Here is a 17,516-nt window from a genome sequence, read left to right as displayed (position 1 = left end):
AACCAGACGTGAGAAGTGCAGGTAGACCAGAACATCCAGGATGGAGGACAGGACACCCAGTAGTAAGAAAATCTAGTGAGAGAGGCTGCCTGTGGTCAGATCACCCAGTAGTGAAACTGTAAGTTTCATGCAACTCTGAGTGCCCACTCTTTAAATAGAAACCAGTCGCCAAGGACATTTGAAGAAGGAAACCTGAATGAAAGAGAACAACCAAAGGGCAAAGAAGAGAAAAACAAGAGAAGGGGATGGTGGCCAGGCAGGGGAGGAAGAGAGAGGAAGAGGAAAGAAACTTGGCAGAAAGCCAGAAACAGAAAAGGAATTTTTAAAAAATTAGTATTACTATCCCTAGAGAACTAAGATGAACATATTGCTCCATAAATCAAGAAAAAGATGCTAGTAGGGAAGACTAAGAGATGGAAAGTGGGAAGGACAAATAGTGCAAACGTGAGACTTGGTCAAGGAGGTCCAGCATCTGGCCAGTAGGAGTTCCAGACAGGAAGGAGGACAGAGAGTAGAGAGTTGTAAATGGTTGTAGTAACGCCAGTCAGCATCCTGGAGCTGGAGGGTGTTAGCTTCAAAGTGAAGGGCCTGCAGCAAAGCTCAGCAACACTCCTTACTGCTTCCGCAGCAGGACCGGGTACAGAAAGGAGCCTCTGAGCTTCCAAGGGGAACAGGAGTGAGCCGCAGAGCAGGGCAGCCCAGGAGGACGGAGGTCCCAGGATTGGGGCTTGCTCCTGAGCATCTGGTAAGACTTAGGAGCTCACCCGACTGCTTGGCTACTTGGAAAATACTTTCGATAGGTATTTAACACACGTGGTGGAGCATTTTAGAACAAATTGGCCAGTGGAAACTGGAAAGCAAAGCAACTAAAGGTGGTGGTAGCTGTCACCATCAGCAGATGTGGACGAGGCTGTAAACATGTGAATAGTATGAGAACAATGCTTGTGCTTTAGAACAAGCGTGTAAGAATTCCTGATTTATGGTGTGCTTTAAAATGAATCCAGAATCACTAATTTATTTTTCTTGAAAAAGATTCCTGCAGGGACAGAGACTTCCAGATATTCTTCTTGACTTGTGAGAGAGTCCACGTAGTTAGGTTAATTATGAGAGATTGACAGGATCACAGTGAATGAACTCATTATGAGATGTGGGTGGCAAATTTCTCTTCCCTTGAGGAATAGAGTTTGTAAACGTGAACAAACACGACTCTTTATAACAAATTCTCTAAAAATGTTTTTATACCAAACACTTAGTCTCAAAGCTACAGGTCATAGTTCTGGTGCAACCACTGTTACATCAACTTTTGAAGGAGAGCTTTGCCCTTTTCAACAGATTAACTTGCTAGAAACTCGATTTCCAGACCTCAAGCAGAGACTATAGGTGTAGCTTGAGTTTTGTCTTAATGAAGTGGAGAGTTATTAGCAGCCATTGTTTTGTGTCCAAGGGCCCACATCAGCAGTCTGTCCACTCTTCTGACTTACCATTTATGGTTTCAAGCAAACTCACTACAAGATTTGGAGCTTATAAAAATCTTGTTCCATAAATAGCTTTTAAGTTTATCAGATGTTCTAAGAAATGGAAGCTGGAGGATGGAGGAAGAGAAAGAGGCAGGAACACAGAGGGCTGAGTGTTCATCTACAGTGATAGGAAAAAGAATCGATACTGAGACATGTTCAAAAAATAGAATATAGTAGTATAAGCATCATAATATTTAAAAATATGAATAAATAGCAAGAGGAAGATGTAAGATGTTTAAAAAATGTTTGTTTGTTTTGAGAGAGAGCGAGTGTGCATGCTGGTGCGCCAGCTGGGGAGGGGCAGAGAGAGCATCCCAAGCAGTCTCCATGCTGTCAACGCAGAGCCCAACCTCACGACCGTGAGATCGTGACCTGAGCCGAAATCAGAGTCAGATGAAATCAGAGCTGATGCTTCACCGACTTAGCCACTGAGGCACCCCTAGGATATTTTTTAAGTGGTTGCCTTGGGGAGTGAGGAAAGGCAGAACATATGGGTATTACTTTTCATTAGTACTTTTTGTCATCTTAAATTGTGTGTTTTTTAAATGTTTTTGATAAAAATAAAAATGTAAGATAAATAGAAGATACGGCTTAAACAGTGGCAGCATGGTGATCAGGTGGGCCCCCCAGGGAGTCCGCAGGAGGCAGCAGCTGTAGGGGTCTTAGCTGAGGTGTTCGGTGCTCTGCCCCCTCCCCTGTCAGTACACTGAAGCCTTGAGTGAAGATCTGTTCAGCTAAAACTTTGGTGTTGGACCTTACCTTCTGGAAGATACTTTAGGTGTCATTTGATTCCGAGTCTACTCTTCCTGTTGGTTCCAGCACTTCTCACCTGGACTGGCGGATGTGGGGGCGGGGGGCGGTACCTCACCAGGGGTCCTCAGCTGCTGCCCAGATAGAGTGCACAGAGCCGGGTCCCCATCCCACAGCCAGACTGGGGCTGGACTGCCTCTAGACACAAACATTTTAAATTATTTTGTTGCATGTGGAATAAAGATCCCAGCCTAAAAACTATGAAAAGTTACATGGTTGAGGGAGTTTAAGGACCAAGAATTAACCTCCAAATCACATTTTCTGAACCCAATTTGAAAAGCTGTAAGATCATCTAAACTGCCCCAGATTCCATCTAGTCAGCAGAGATCCTGAGTGTTGAGAATGATCGCATGCTTCGTGAGTGGGTTTCATGGTTTTCCTTCACGCTGTTGTAGGTGGCCCTGGTGTTTCCGAACAGTGACCCTGTGATGTTCATGGTGGGGTTTTATGGCTGTCTCCTGGCAGAGCTGGTTCCCGTCCCCATAGAAGTGCCGCTAACAAGAAAGGTAGTTCACTCTGTCTGGGCCGCGGGGTTTTCTTCCAAAGCTGACACATAGACGCGACACGTCCTATCTTGCCCTCCCGGGAAAGGACGTGTTCTGGCAGACAGGTGCTGCTTTGACCCAAGGGAGGGTCCTGCACAGCAGGACTTCGGGAGACATTAGATGCGGTTTCACCGACAGTTACTCATTTTTACGTATCTTGCTGGTGAAAGGGACTTTTAGAAGCTGTAGATGGAGCTAATATATCATCTCTGTGAACTTTCCAGTACAGACAGTGAGCATTTTTTCTCTGATGAATAGAATTTATGATTTGATAAGATTTTGTTAAACTTTCTCCCAAAACCATATGCTTATTGATAATAATTTTCATTTCTTGGGAATAAATAAATCACACAGTAATTAATAAATAGATCACACAGTAATTAATGTATTGTAGCTCACTTCTCAGTGATAATATTGAATATGCAAGATGGAAATTTTCTTGCATTTCTGTCCACTTACATAACGGCATGCGTTTTTTGTTACCAACAAATTAATGTGGGGAGCTTGCTGATGTTCTGGGTAGCCAGTCCATCTTAAGTGTAAATGTCAGTAGTCTGGTTATGGAAAACGAATAGCATTTTAGGAGTAGACAAAGCATGTATTTTAGAAGATTAAAGCTCTCTACCATTTCAGAGTTCAGGTACTTAAAGTGAGCATTGTCAGCAACAAATACTCAAGAATCCCAAAAGTAAAGTTTTAAATAAAACCAGTATATCTCAAAGGATAATATATGATGAACAGATATTTGACTACAGAGACTCTTCGGAAGAAGCAAGAGGTTTGTCAAACCTGCAAGAAGAAAATGACAAACCTTTACTGAGGGACACATATAGAAGAAGCGTTGACAGGGAATGTGCATTTCTGTGGGGAATAAGTAAAAGTGTCAAAGGTCGGGACTCCCCAGGTTAATATGTAAATTTTAAACACAATTCAAGTGGAAATTTCCATGCTGTTATTTTTGGAGTTTATTAAAATGCTCCAAAATGTCGTTTGTTTGCAGGAAAACACTTTGAGAAATTAGCCCATTATCTAGAACTTTGTATTTCATTGCAAAAATATGTCTTTTAAATTTAAAAATGCTTATATTTTACTTTCATGAAAATATAGTCTCTACTACATAGGATTGGGTTGTAGGACTTTGCAAGGGCAAGGTGAAGCACTCTGCTTTCTGTGTGTGGGTCTGAGCGGGCAGGGCCCTTGATGGCGGCCCCATGAGCGCCTCGCCGTGTTTTGTGCAGGACGCCGGCAGCCAGCAGGTTGGGTTTCTGCTGGGAAGCTGTGGCGTTGCCCTGGCCCTGACCACGGATGCTTGTCAGAAAGGCCTGCCCAAGGCACAGACCGGAGAGGTGGCAGCTTTCAAAGGTAGGCGGGGGAGTCCACCTGCGGTGCACGGGTATCCTTTCGTGGCAGCCGAACCTTATGTGGGCTGAGGGGTCTTCAGGAGTTAGGTCCTGGTCACAAGCCTGTGTATCTCGCCACCCACCCCTTGCCCCAGTTCAGGGTCTAGGCCTACACCGTTTGGTGTGGTGGTCACAGGTCAGAGGCACCCACTGACTTAAATATGAATTAATGTAGAGTAAACGGGACCAAGACTTCTCCTCCCTGGGTGCTCAGTGGCTAGTTGCCAGTGGCGGGCAGCTCAGCCCTGAGACCCACTCACCACTTGCCTGGGCCGGTGCCTTGTCCGTGCCTTCACAGGTTGGCCCCCTCTCGCCTGGTTGGTGATCGATGGGAAGCATCTGACCAAGCCCCCGAAAGACTGGCATCCACCGGCCCGGGATGCAGGGGCCGGGACTGCCTACATCGAGGTAATGACCTCGTCCCACTCGGAGCCTGCGGGCCCCACGAGCCCAGCTCGTTTCCCGTGACAGTGTGCGTGGTCACAGGCTTACACTTACCCTCTGTCTTACCATCACCTCAGAGGCAGCAAGGGTAGGACGGGAGCTCAGTCAGGTCTGGTTTCACTCCTGCTTGATCATCCCTCCCCAGCTCCCTCGGGATGTCAGCAGTTAGGGGGAGCCTGTGTGTACCAGTGTGCTGGGACACTTGCCCCATGGTGTGTCCTAGTTTCCTCTGTGGGTGTCACCCTGAGAGTCATGGCATAAAGTGTGCTCTGGTGTGACAGGATGGTTAGTGAGGGACAGACGACTGACCACTTCTCCTTTTTAAGTTCTGCCAGCCTCCCATTCTGTCTGCTGTGGCCTCCAGAAGCGTCACATAATGGATTTTTTTTCTTGAAATCTTTCAGTATAAAACAAGCAAAGAAGGCAGCACAGTGGGGGTCACGGTGTCCCACGCATCCCTGCTGGCACAATGCCGGGCTCTGACCCAGGCTTGCGGCTACTCGGAAGGTAAGGGCATGCGGGCAGCTCTTCCAGCCAGGGTGCTCGGTGCTCTCTCTGCTCATGCTGGAGGCGTGGGTGTTAGGTCACCCCGGCAGCCCCACTCAGGGGCCTTTCCAAAAAATATATGTGTGTGTTGATTTTACGGAGCATGAAATTCACACACTACCACTTGCTTATGCCTGGTGGGCTGGTTCAATCTGTGATGTAGCTGAGAGGCAGTGTATCTTGCATTAAAAAAAAAATGGAAAACCCTCTTATTGGACCCACGTTTGTATTACTATATTCTATGAGTATGGTTTTGGCTTAAGCTGTCATGCATGCAAATACAGAAATGGAATCTTTATGGTTGTAGATTTTCTGTTGGTAACATATAGGTAGCTCCCCCCCCCCCAATTTACTGTTAAATATCGGATATTTAACTTAGAGAACTGTTATTTTAAAAACTATAACAATGGATACATGGTAGTTTCCTTACCATAGCAATACTGGAATTGAATAAAACTAGAAAGTAAATTGAATGGTATGTTTAAATAACTAAAATATGGGTGTTTAAAAGTAAGGGGTAAAAAAATAATGAAATTAAAAGGGGTAGCTGAAGACTTCAGTTAAGATTTGGAAAATGATTTTAGATATATTCAAGGGCCTGAATAATTTTTTAAAAATTGGATTCGTTAAATCAAGTCACATGGTTTTCTTTTTGTCAAGATCTATGTATCACTTCTCATGTGGGCTCTTTAGCTAACAAAGGGAGCGTGTGCATAGAACCTATTCAGAAAGCACTCATGTTTCCTGGCACAGCAGACCTGTGTTCACCTTTGGTGTCCATCCTGTGGGGATGCACCTGGGCGTTGCTGTGGTTTTGATGGGGGCCACATTTGCTCACAGCCCCTGTGTGGGGCCTGGAGCCAGGTCCTGCCGAGCACAAGGCTGTGTGTGGCCTGGGTCGCCACCCGCTCATGCGTCCGCCACCTCCGCTGGGGGAGAGCAGAGAGAAGGGGCAGCTTTCTGAGGGGGGTACAACACGAGCAGCCCGTGACATTGCCCGAAGATGTAGGGTAGTGGCCTCGGTGCGAGAAATGGGGGAGTCTGGGTGTAAAGTGAGAAGTAAGTGTGTCCATGGTGAGTCCTCACCCCACATCTCACTGCAGAGTGAGAGGCTTGAGCAGCCGCCTTGGGCATGCCGTTGCTTGTGTTTTCGGACCAGGGATCAGCACAGCTCTCTGTTTGAATCCAAAGTCATATTGACCTACTTTTGAGTTTTTCTGGTAATATGAATAGATAACCAAGATAATTGATGAATTAGTGCATGATGTTTGGAAATGTGTATGTTTCCTAAAACCCTTCATGTCAATGATGTATTCATCTCAGTTTCTTTAAAAATGCACATGACTTGTGAAGAGGGTCACTCAGTGGTTTAACCATCTTTGTCCACTTTCAGCTGAAACATTAACAAATGTGCTGGATTTCAAAAGGGATGCTGGTCTGTGGCATGGAGTGTTAACAGTGAGTGTTGTATGCTAAATGATCTAATTGTTGCAATGAGGGATTCTAGTGCTTCATATCAATAGATGACACCAATGCCTATTTTTAGGTGATGTAATTAACCCTTATCTGAAATGAAGTGTCATCATGAGAAGGCCATTGACGTTATCTTTGCCTTCTCTGGCGTGATGTGGCCCTCTGCTGTCTGCCCCTGGACGAGGCCTGCCCCTGAGCACCTCTGTTTTTTTCACAGAGTGTTATGAATAGGATGCACGTGGTCAGCATCCCGTACGCACTGATGAAAGTGAACCCACTGTCCTGGATTCAGAAAGTGTGTTCGTATAAAGGTAACGGGAAACAGCACCGTCGTTGGATTCACCCTTCATTAAAGAGGTCACTTAGATTAAGAAAACAATAAAGCTGACACGCAGAACTGCAGATGCAGGCTGAGGAGCCCCCACAGCCCGCGTGTGCCGTGACCACGTCTCAGACGTTGCCTGACCTGCGTGCACGGCCTGGATGACCCTTGTGGAGGACAGCGCCATGACAGCTCTCTCCTGCAAGGACCATAGGCTTCTGATTTTATTCTCTTGAAACTTCCTTTACAGTCACATCACTACTCCCAATTCTTAGTAGTAGATAGAGAGGGTTTTAATCTGAAGCCGGGCTTTTCAAGCCACCACTAGCAGAGCTGCTGATTCCAAGGAAGCAGTGTAGACAGAGTGCCATGGGGCTGCCCATGGGCCCTGCCGTGCCCTGCCCTGCCCCCTGCCTTGGTTAGCTGCAGTGCTCCCTGAGCACCTGCACAACCCTCGGCCCTGCCTCTACTCCAGCAGGGCTGGGGGGCACCTTCAGAAAGCCCAGAGGCTGGGCCTCAGGTCTCTTTTCTCCCACTAACTTGTCCCCGGTGACTGCCCATGCTGATCGCAGCGCTGGCGGCCACATGCGGACGTTGGGCGTGTGCTCTGCTGTGCATCTTTGCAGCAGCCTTGGGTGGTAGCTGTCTCTGTTTCTCCTGTTTTATGGAGGACAGCTCAAGTTGTGGTGGATTTGGCAGGTGTGGCCCACTAGTCTGTGCGCAGCCAGGACTGAGGGCCGAGTCTGTCTCTTCACATCCTGGTGTCTTCCCAGCACGCGCCAGGCCTGGCCACATGACCGTGTGAGTCAGCAGCTCAGGTAGGGACCACAGAAGACAGAAGAGCAGACATGGGAAGAGCAAGATAGAGCTTCCAAGAGAAAATTAAAGTTGGGAGACAGATCTGAGATTTCTGTGTCTGAATCAGACCTCAGAGCTGGTTTTTAAACACAGCAGGTCAGGACAGTTGCACTGCCTATGGGACATGGCTGCAGGGAGCCTGTGGCCAGAAACACAAGTCTGTGTTGTCTGTCCTCTCGTGCACCTGCATGTGTGTCTGTGAGGTGCCAGGGCACCACTTTCCCATGACACAGGGCATGTCTGTGCTCCTCCTCTGCAGCCCGGGCCGCGCTGGTGAAATCCCGAGACATGCACTGGTCTCTCCTAGCTCAGCGAGGACAGAGGGACGTCAGCCTCAGCTCGCTGCGCATGCTGATCGTGGCCGATGGCGCAAACCCCTGTGAGTAAGCCCAGCTGATGGAGGACGTGGCCTCTCCTCCCGCAGGCCTGACTCTGGGGGGAAGAGGCTTTAGTAGAATATGGAAGAAACAGCATGGCGACATTCCGTGTGCATGAAATAAATGAATGTCCTGTAACCTGCTGTGACATACAACCCCTGGTGGCGGGGAGTGAGGAGGGGTGGGGGTACTCACTGGTATCTCCCATGCATGTTTATGAAGGCTCTGAGTTTAAAAGCAGTTTTAACACCATTGACAGAAGATACATTAAGAAATGACCAGAATGTAGATGCTAATTGGGAGCCTGTCCCAGCCTCCGTCCTTGGTCCCTGTGGCCCCACTGATCTGGCTCCACCTCCTTGTGGGATTTCCCCTGGCGGCTGATGTGCGCCCTGGGCTCTGCACAGGGTCTGAGCGTGGCTGCCCATTGGGGGCTGTCCGAGGCCTGCCGCAGGGGAGGCTCCGTTGACCTTTGGTGGGTTTTCTATGCAGCACAAAGCCCTTGACCAGGTAGGTGGGTTTTCTTGTGGGTTTAACAGCTGTGTGCTGCTGTTTTTGCATTGAAACCACCCTGGACCAGAGGCTGGCCTTTCATCTAGTCCCCTAGTGAGAAGGGCCCTGAGAGCCCTGCACCCCTGGGTCCCCCACCGCTCAGGAGGGCACACCGCCTTCTAGCTCCTCCACCCACACGTGGGCCCAGCAGGGCCCCCTCCATCCTGCCTCCAAGATACCGAGAGCTGCTCGCTGCTCTGTGTCCCCGAGCCACCTGAACAGCCCACTGCCAACAGCTTCTCACCTGGCACTGCCTCCACCCTCCCAGTCACTAGGCTTCCGCGAGGAAGCCCTTCGCCAGACCTGATCCTCCACAAACCTCAGATCCTGCCGCTCCGCATGCCCCCTGAATGAGCTGGGTTGTCTTGTGTGTCCTCTGCTGTCTACCAGTGCCCAGCACGAGTAGGACGCGGGCCCCTCCCCTTCCTGGGCCTCTCTGTGGCAGAGAGCTTGAGGTTTGTGGTACAGCCCTGGGGTCCTGATGATTGCGGCCCCAAGCAGGCAGCACCCACCTGCCGGGGAGCTGAGTTTCCACATCTGTGACACCCCGGACTGGCCAGGGAGAGCAGGGAAGAAGCAGGGGGGCAGCCTGGGGGTGGTGCATGGGCCGCTCATGGCAGGGACCCCGTGGCCCCAAGGCGCTTTCCGCAGCAGGCACTTACATGCACCTGGGCCTTGTGAGGAGGAAGAGTTGCCTGTAAACACTCCTCTGTCACTTCCCACTCGGCAGACCTGGGAGGAGGGGTGAGGGCAAGGCTGGCTGTGAGTTAGAACTCAGAAACACGGCAGGGGTTAGACACAGGCTTTCTGGGACGAATTTCCAACTCTTCTCTGCTAGTGATTTCAAAATGCACCGTGTTTTTCATGGAAACAGCCCACCCCTCCGCTTGTCTCCCTCTGTCTCACGCAGGGTCCATATCCTCCTGTGATGCGTTCCTCAATGTCTTCCAGTCTAGAGGGCTGAGGCCAGAGGTCATCTGTCCTTGCGCCAGTTCTCCTGAGGCGCTGACGGTCGCCATCCGCAGGTAATGTGGTTGCTTGCTCAGTCTTGTAAACACGGAGTTCTCACTCCTACAGCTGAATTACCTGTGGCACCAAATACAGCCCGTCTGTCTCTGAGCAGTAGGAGCAATCAACGCTCTGGAGCAATTAACACGCCATCCTGTGCCAGGTTCCCAGGCGTGTGTGCAGAGTGATGGCGCGGTCCCCCGGGCACATGCCCCTCGCCCTGTTGGTGGTGGGACCTGTGTAGCTGCTCCCAGGACTGTAATCATGGGCTTGTCTTCCCTGAGCGCCTCTCCTCCTCCTTGGCCTTGGTAAACATAGCAGCCCAGGGCTCTTCCCTGCCCTGGGGAGGGCCCTGCATCTGCAGTGCTGGCAGCAGTGCACGGGGGTCTGTGCTTGTGGGGCCCTCACCCTTCCTGGAGAAGCACCGTGACCCATGCTTAGCACCGCCCACTCACGGGGAAGCCCCCAGGGCCGTCTGTGCTCCTCCATCACAGCCCAGAGGGCAGGGTCTCGTCCTTCCTGTGCTCCTCCCACACCCATGGCGCTACCCAGGCCACTTTTTCCTTCCCAGGTCACCTCTCGCCTGCCCCAGGGCTCTTGTCCCCAGGAGCTCCGAGTGCCATCCTGGGGTGGGGGGCGGTATGGTTAGTTGAGACTGTTAGATTAGTATATTCATAGTCTGTGCTTTCATATGTGCAAGTCTTCAATAATCCTAGAATTTTAACAACTCAGCAAGAAAAATAACATCTTTATCCTTCACACGCCGTAAGGTGTTCTTCATTCCTTTGTTCTGTGGTGACATCTCTTGCCCAACAGTGTGCTTTTTCTCACTGGAGAAAACGCTGACCTTTGTTACTTGGGTCCCAGCTGCAGCTGCGCACCCCACCCCCACACCTGCTGGCAACAGCCATTGTATTTCCCTTGCTTTCTGTGTCCAGAGTTTGGACTGGCAGACGTGGCTTCCAGCACAGTCTCTGGTCTCTGGAGCGGGCTGCCCTGGGCCTGTGCAGGCACGTCATTCTGCTCACCTGGCTGTCCAGGGCTTCCAGCAAAGGTCTCAGCACAGCCAGGTAGAAGCTGAATCACCGTTAGGACCCCTCCTGGGAAGTCACAAAGTGTCACTTACACGGTTGTCACAGGCCCACCAGATGAAGGAAGGGACGCAGACCCTGCCTCTGGGTGGGAGGTGTGTGCAGGTCCCCACGTGGGGAATAGCACGTGGGGTGGAAACGCTGCAGCGCCTTCAGGAAGACTGTCTGCTGTGGCCAGTCGTGTGGCCTGTTGTCCTCACAGGGTGTGGTGCCGAGAGGGGCTTTGGTGCAGCATCGTCCTGCAGGCTAGGTGGGCCGTGGGTCCCTTCCCCCATGGGCTCTGTCCCCTTGTCAGCTGGTCTGGTTTCATTTTCTAGGCCACCAGACCTGGGAGGACCTCCTCCACGAAAAGCTGTCCTGTCGATGAGCGGTCTCAGTTTTGGCGTGATCAGAGTTGATACTGAAGAGAAGTTGTCAGTTCTTACTGTTCAGGACGTGGGTCAGGTGCTGCCTGGAGGTGAGGGATGCAGCCGGAGTGTGTCTTGTCCTGCGAGCGGTTGACAGAAGGAGAGTCCAAAGTGCTCCAGGCTTTGAAGGAGTGCTCTGCAAGCACACAAGTAAAAGGCTTATTAACAATGTTTTTCTGTATAAATTGGTGTTTTAATTTGTAATACATCTTTTCAGTTTTTGCCTGCCCTTGTGATAAATTTAAGGTTGAGCGAAAATATGAGGGTGTGCTTGTGGCCTCTGAACCTGACTTGTGCTTGTCCGGTGTCTGGGAAACGGAGCAGTCCCTGCAGGCCAGGTACAGGCTTCGTGTGTCACACATGTTGAGGCACTTAACCTCACTGCACGTCTGTAAACAGCCTGATAATTGGGTTATACCAGCAAGGAGTATGTGTTACATTAGGAGCATGACCCTGAAGCTTCCAGGAAATTCCTGTGGCTTCTAGAAAGGCCTACGTGAGCCCTCCTGCCCATTAGGCCCTGTGCGCCTGAATGCTGGCCCCACGGCAATGCCACAGGAGAGGGTGATAGAGCGACCTAAGTGTCGCAGAGGGAAACTGAGCACTGAGCCTGGCCCAGGAGTCCCCAGTGACAGTTGTGAATAGGGGATGCTCTGTTCATGCTGCTCTGAGGTTACCCCTCACTGCGATGACCTCACAGCTGCTCTGCTGTCTCCTCACCATGCAGGCCTTTCTGAGATTCATGGGTAACTATCTTGACCACCCTCCTTAGGCATGTGTGCACACAGTGCTCCCCTAGGAGTGTGTGTGTGTGTGTGTGTGTGTGCACGCACAGTGCTCCCTGAGGAGTGTGCATGTGTGTGCACAGGGTTCCCCTAGGAGTGTGTGTGCATAGTGCTCTTCTCGGTGCATGTGTGTATGCAGTGGTCCCCCGGGTGTGTGCATGTGTGTGCGCATGCAGTGCTCCCCTAGGTGTGTGGTGTGTGTGTATAGTGCTCCCCTATATGCATGTGTGTGTGTGTGTGTGTGTGTGTGTGTGTGTATAGTGCTCCTCTGGGTGTGTGTGTGCAGTGCTCCCCAGGTCAGCATGTGTTCACTGGGAGAGTTGCGGAGCCGATTGGCCTGGTGAGGGCTGATGGCACCTTGCTAAGCAGATACTTAACCTTGCACTGTGTTAGCCCCGCAAGAAGTGGATTTGCGGCCTTTCGTGCCTTATTGTGAGAGTATCTGGCTGTGAGCTGCGGTCTCACAGTGACCTGCACAGGAGCACCAGCCTCCACTTTATTTGTGAATAAACAAAAGTTGCTGAATGAGTGCCCCTTCTTTGTCTTCCTGATCGCCTGAGTCTTTGGACAGGAGCATGTATTAGAGTCCAAGGGAGGGCAGTGCGCAGGCCCCCACAGGCTGCTTAATTCATCACTGAGTGACCGAGTTTGTTTTAACAGACACCTGTGTGTTCTGGCACGCACGTCACTCTTCTGTTGGAAGCTGTTTGTGGGCCTGCTCTTGCAGGGCTGGCCGGCCTGGGGCTGCAGTGACCTGACAGGCAAGGTCCCCAATGCTCAGAGCCGGCAGCAGGCAGGATTGTCTGCTGGGGAACTGCTTAGTGACAAGGGAACTACGGGGTCAGCTGGCCTGTCCCGTGGGTTCAGGAGGGCCACATGAGGGGGCGTGGAATCCTGTCAGCCTGGGCTTATACGTGCAGGATGCATTGTGTTGTGGTTACACACTACGTATAAAATGTAGATTTGCGCCTGCATAGAGCGTGGATTCTACATGTCCTAGAACTCATCCTAAGAACACACTGCGTATATAATGTTTTGTTTCCATAACTGCAAACGTAGCAGCAAGTAGATCTCTGTGAATGACCCATTTAAGTGTATTTCCATGCTTATGATTTTGAGGGCTTTTTCTCTTTTTAGCTGATGTGTGTGTTGTGAAGGTAGAAGGTACCCCTTATCTCTGTAAAACTGATGAGGTTGGAGAAATATGTGTCAATTCCAGCGCAACTGGCACAGCGTACTATGGACTACTTGGAATCACAAAGAGCGTCTTTGAGGTTTGTACCTTCTTGTGACCTTTATGTTGGAGTTAAGTTCCATAAGCACTGATGCAGCACACTGGGCAAGATCAGCTCCCGGAAGCCAGCACTTTGCATGTTGGAAGTGTTGACTTGTTGGGATGAGTCCAATGAGTGCCCACTCCTCTGGGCCAGGCACTGGACACGTGGAAATAAGGGGGTAGCAGGAGGGACACAGGCCATGCTGGGTGTGGGAGCCCCAGGAGGGTCTCATCTGCTGGCAGGGACTCCTTCCCCCGCCCAGGGAACCTTGGGCGACAGCCTCATCTGCCAGCAGGCAGAGTGTGTGCTGAGCTCTCCTCCTTGCCTGCTGGGTCTTACTGGCCAGCTGGTTGATTATCCATGGACCACAGCCTGACTGTCCCCTCTCTGCTCTATGCAGACTGTCCCGGTCACAGCAGGAGGAGCCCCCGTGTCTGACAGGCCTTTCACCAGGACAGGGCTGCTGGGCTTCATCGGGCCTGTGAGTATGTTCTGCTGCCAGGACCTGGGCCTCCACACCTCAGTGGAAGGGACGCTGCCCGCATCTATTGGGTATCCAGGGGCCATGACTACTCTCCACATCCCATAGTGCACAGGACAGCAAACACGACAGGACTGTCAGCTCAGGATGTTCCTAATGCCCGTAGGCCCAGTAGCAGTAGGAGTCCTGTACAGCTTCACCTTTCCACCGCCGACTCCCCTCCAGATGTCCCCTGGCCCCCAGCCCAGCCCACCAGGCTGCATGACCCTTCCACCCCATAGCCACCCCTGGGCCATGTGGACCCGTCTGTTCCTTGGTTTCCATGTGCTTTTGGCTGCTTGGAGCAGCCATCAGCTGCCTGGCCCCCCAGGGCTTGCCTGCGTATCCTGAGTCCTGACCAGCGTCCTTGCTTCCAGGATAACCTGGTTTTTGTCGTGGGCAAGCTGGATGGGCTAATGGTGGTTGGAGTTCGTAGACACAACGCGGATGACATCGTGGCCACTGCGCTGGCTGTGGAGCCCATGAAGTTTGTCTACAGAGGCAGGTGATGCGCTGCGGGTCCCTGTGCTGTGGCTCTAGATCCCTTCTCTACTTACAGTTTGAGTTGAGAAGTCTGTCTTCAGTAGAAGGAAAGCCCAGTGATTTGAATACACAAAACCTAAAACTTCCGGCCCATCAGGAAAACTTCACGGAAAGAGGATGATCTTTGCAGCCAGGAGCCTGTTCTGTCCTCACCTCTCACAGTGCTCACGCAGCTCTTTCAGAGGATGAGGCCCATGGAGCACTTGGGTCAGCATCCTAGAACCTAGATGTGCAAACCGAAACAACCAAGTACCAGGTGCTCTGAAATCACCGATGGCCGAGTGTCTCTTCTGCTAAGGTTCAGCGAGACACACAGAGGCCCTACCTTGCTCCTGGGATAAGAATCAATTCAGCTTTTCTAGTGTGTTAGGCAAGCCCTTTAAAGATTCTCATTTCTGTTGAGCCAATAAATGGACCTCTGGCCTAGACCCAGGGCAGCTGGGGTGAGGAGAGGAAAACCCTGTCTGACTCTGTTCACTTCCTGAGCTCTTTGCCCTGGAGGAGCAGCCTGGTCTCCTAGTTGGCCCATTCAACTGACGGAGCTTTTTCAATTTTCTTCTCAAGGGGGTGCTCTTGTTACTCACACTAAGGTACCCCTGAGCCTGGCTAGACCCTGCCTTTGAATATCCCTTAAAGAAATCCTTAAGGAATTCTGCCAAATGGTGGGCACTGCTGGCCCTTCTCTTAGGTCAGGACTACAGGGGTGGGGGATGACCACCCTGGAGAAACTGGCAGGGCAAGCCTGTATGGGTGCCTAGAGCATGGGACGCCAGGACATCGTGACCTGCCCTCACAGCAAAAATGGGACACTGTTGGTGTGGGTATCCATAGGCATAAGGTCAGGGTGGCCCACACCTGTTTCTGGACTAGATTAGGGAGGCCACCGGAACCTGGTGGTACCTGGAGGCGAAGGCCAATCCTGAGAAAGCCATGCCATCTCAAGTGATTAATGGAGGTCTGGGTGATTGCATCTGCCATTGGACAGGGTACCTTCCTGTCCCCACCACCGTAACCACCTCAGAATGAGCCACAGCCGATAGAGTGTGCCCTATAGGAACAATGTCCCAAGAATGCTAGCACGTGAAAGGAGTTCTTTGTTCTTAAACACAAACATGATAAATGGAATAAACAGTAGGATAGATAACAGCTAGAGAAGGAAGTGATAAGTTGGAAAGTCAGATTAAGGAACTTCTCCGGAAGTAAGGAAAAAGAAAGTTGAAAAGAAAAATTAAGAGAGATGGAGTGAGAGAAGGGCTGGCGTCCAGAAAGCAGACCCCAGGGGAGGGGGCACATGCATGGAGGGAGGGCAGCGTCTGAGAAGCAGGCTTTTAAGTTATTATTTATCTTTAAAGATGTTTAAGTTATTAAAAGAAATTTTTAGAATTTATTTATTTATTTTGAGAGAGAGAAAGGGGGAGGGGCAGAAAGAGAGAATCCCAAGCAGGCTCCACGCTGTCAGTACAGAGCCCGATGCGGGGCTTGAACCCATTACCATGAGATCATGACCCCAGCTGAGACCAAGAGTTGGACACTTAACCGACTGAGCCACTCAGGCACCCCATAGAACTCATAATACTTGTGGACAAAGATTTCTGCACACGGAAATGTACCACATGTATTATAATTAAGGAAAATTGTCTTTTAAGATATGTGCCTGGTTGTTTTGCTTTCCCCCGAAGTCCTTTTTGTTTTAGTGAATTGGAACTTATTTCAGCCACACTGTAGGAGATTAGGGACTGGTTGCTCTTTAGATTCGCAGCAAGCGGCCGGTTGCTAGATTGGCTTGTGAACACTAGCACTTTCACATCGTCCAAGTGAGAGCGAGTGTCTGTGTCCTGCTCAGTGCCCTTTGCTGGGTGGTCATTTTTGTCCTCGTCTTCCCCCAGGATTGCCGTGTTCTCCGTGACGGTGCTGCACGATGACCGGATCGTGCTTGTGGCTGAGCAGCGGCCTGATGCCTCCGAGGAGGACAGCTTCCAGTGGATGAGTCGCGTGCTGCAGGTGGGCCCAGGCGGCTCGCTGCTTTTCTGGCCTGTTTTTCGGAGTGCGATGAGTCCAAGTGTACAGCTGTTCCCTTCGGCGCCCTGCCTGCCTGCCTGCCCTGGTCTCTACCTCAGTGTTTGGAGCACCTTTTGTAGCCGTGCTGAGCAGGCCGATGTGTGGTTGCCCCCCACCTGTTCACAGGGTTGACCCAGTGAGAGTCGTGGCTTCCAGGACCCTCCACCCCGCACTGCCTGCATACAGTGGGCACTAAATAAACATGGGCTTTGTGAGGATGAGAGAACAGCATTTTGAAACCGTAATGCTATTCAAGGGTTAGTATGTCCCAAAACAGCAGTCCCATAAATCTGTCAGGATGATTTAAAGAGAGACTCTTACTTGGATTCACAGCAGGCCATCGCCCCGGGGGCTGGTGAGAAATGAGAGCTTGTGCTCGTCCACACCAGTGCTCTCCCCAACATTTTATGAAAATGCCAAACATACAGCGAAGTTGAAAGAATTGTACAGAAAATTCCTAATATGCAGTCTTTAGGTTCTGCAGTGATTGACATGTTGTTACACTTGCTTGTCCCAGTCTGTCCCTCTGCCCACTCACTGGCACCATCTTTCCCTGCACGGCACTCATTTCTCACATACTGAACTGGGGTTCGACATATTCTCTTTGGGGGTAAGGGCGTAAAATTTACGGCCGGTAAAGCACACCAGCTTTAAAGGTACCATTCATTGAGAGGTTTTCAGTCGACTTGATTGGATGGAACTTATAGGTATAATGAGCCCATTTTTAAGTGGGCAGGTTGATGAGTTTTGGCAAAAGTATGCACCCAAGTAACACTACACGACGATATCTAAGATGCAGAGTATTTGCATCACTCCAGTGTCCCTCGCCCCCATGCTGCTGGCCGGCCCAGAGAACAGGCTTTGTGTCAGTACAGGGGAGCAGCATAGGACGTCTTCCTTCCTGTACAGACGTTCTGTGTTAGGGAATCACACAGTGTTTGCTCTTCTATCTGGCTTCTTTGCCTCAGCATGTTTTTGAGACT

General features: G+C 50.7%; 1 protein-coding gene across 3 annotated transcripts in view; it reads left to right on the top strand.

The window, feature by feature from the left end:
* DIP2A (disco interacting protein 2 homolog A) overlaps positions 1-17,516 on the top strand; it is a 117,122-nt gene that overhangs the window by 70,238 nt on the left and 29,368 nt on the right. For all 3 annotated transcript variants that reach the window (XM_049627660.1, XM_049627661.1, XM_049627662.1), the window contains 13 exons: positions 2,723-2,833; positions 4,111-4,234; positions 4,571-4,680; positions 5,121-5,223; positions 6,656-6,720; positions 6,953-7,046; positions 8,175-8,294; positions 9,755-9,869; positions 11,261-11,400; positions 13,273-13,409; positions 13,813-13,893; positions 14,310-14,437; positions 16,362-16,476. In XM_049627660.1, the coding sequence (XP_049483617.1) occupies positions 2,723-2,833; positions 4,111-4,234; positions 4,571-4,680; positions 5,121-5,223; positions 6,656-6,720; positions 6,953-7,046; positions 8,175-8,294; positions 9,755-9,869; positions 11,261-11,400; positions 13,273-13,409; positions 13,813-13,893; positions 14,310-14,437; positions 16,362-16,476 (1,443 nt within the window). The remainder of the gene's footprint in view (positions 1-2,722; positions 2,834-4,110; positions 4,235-4,570; positions 4,681-5,120; positions 5,224-6,655; positions 6,721-6,952; positions 7,047-8,174; positions 8,295-9,754; positions 9,870-11,260; positions 11,401-13,272; positions 13,410-13,812; positions 13,894-14,309; positions 14,438-16,361; positions 16,477-17,516) is intronic.

This window comes from Panthera uncia, chromosome C2 (genome assembly GCF_023721935.1).
Source record: "Panthera uncia isolate 11264 chromosome C2, Puncia_PCG_1.0, whole genome shotgun sequence".
NCBI classification, from domain to species: Eukaryota; Metazoa; Chordata; class Mammalia; order Carnivora; family Felidae; genus Panthera; species Panthera uncia.
This window is presented reverse-complemented; position numbering and strand designations above follow the sequence as displayed.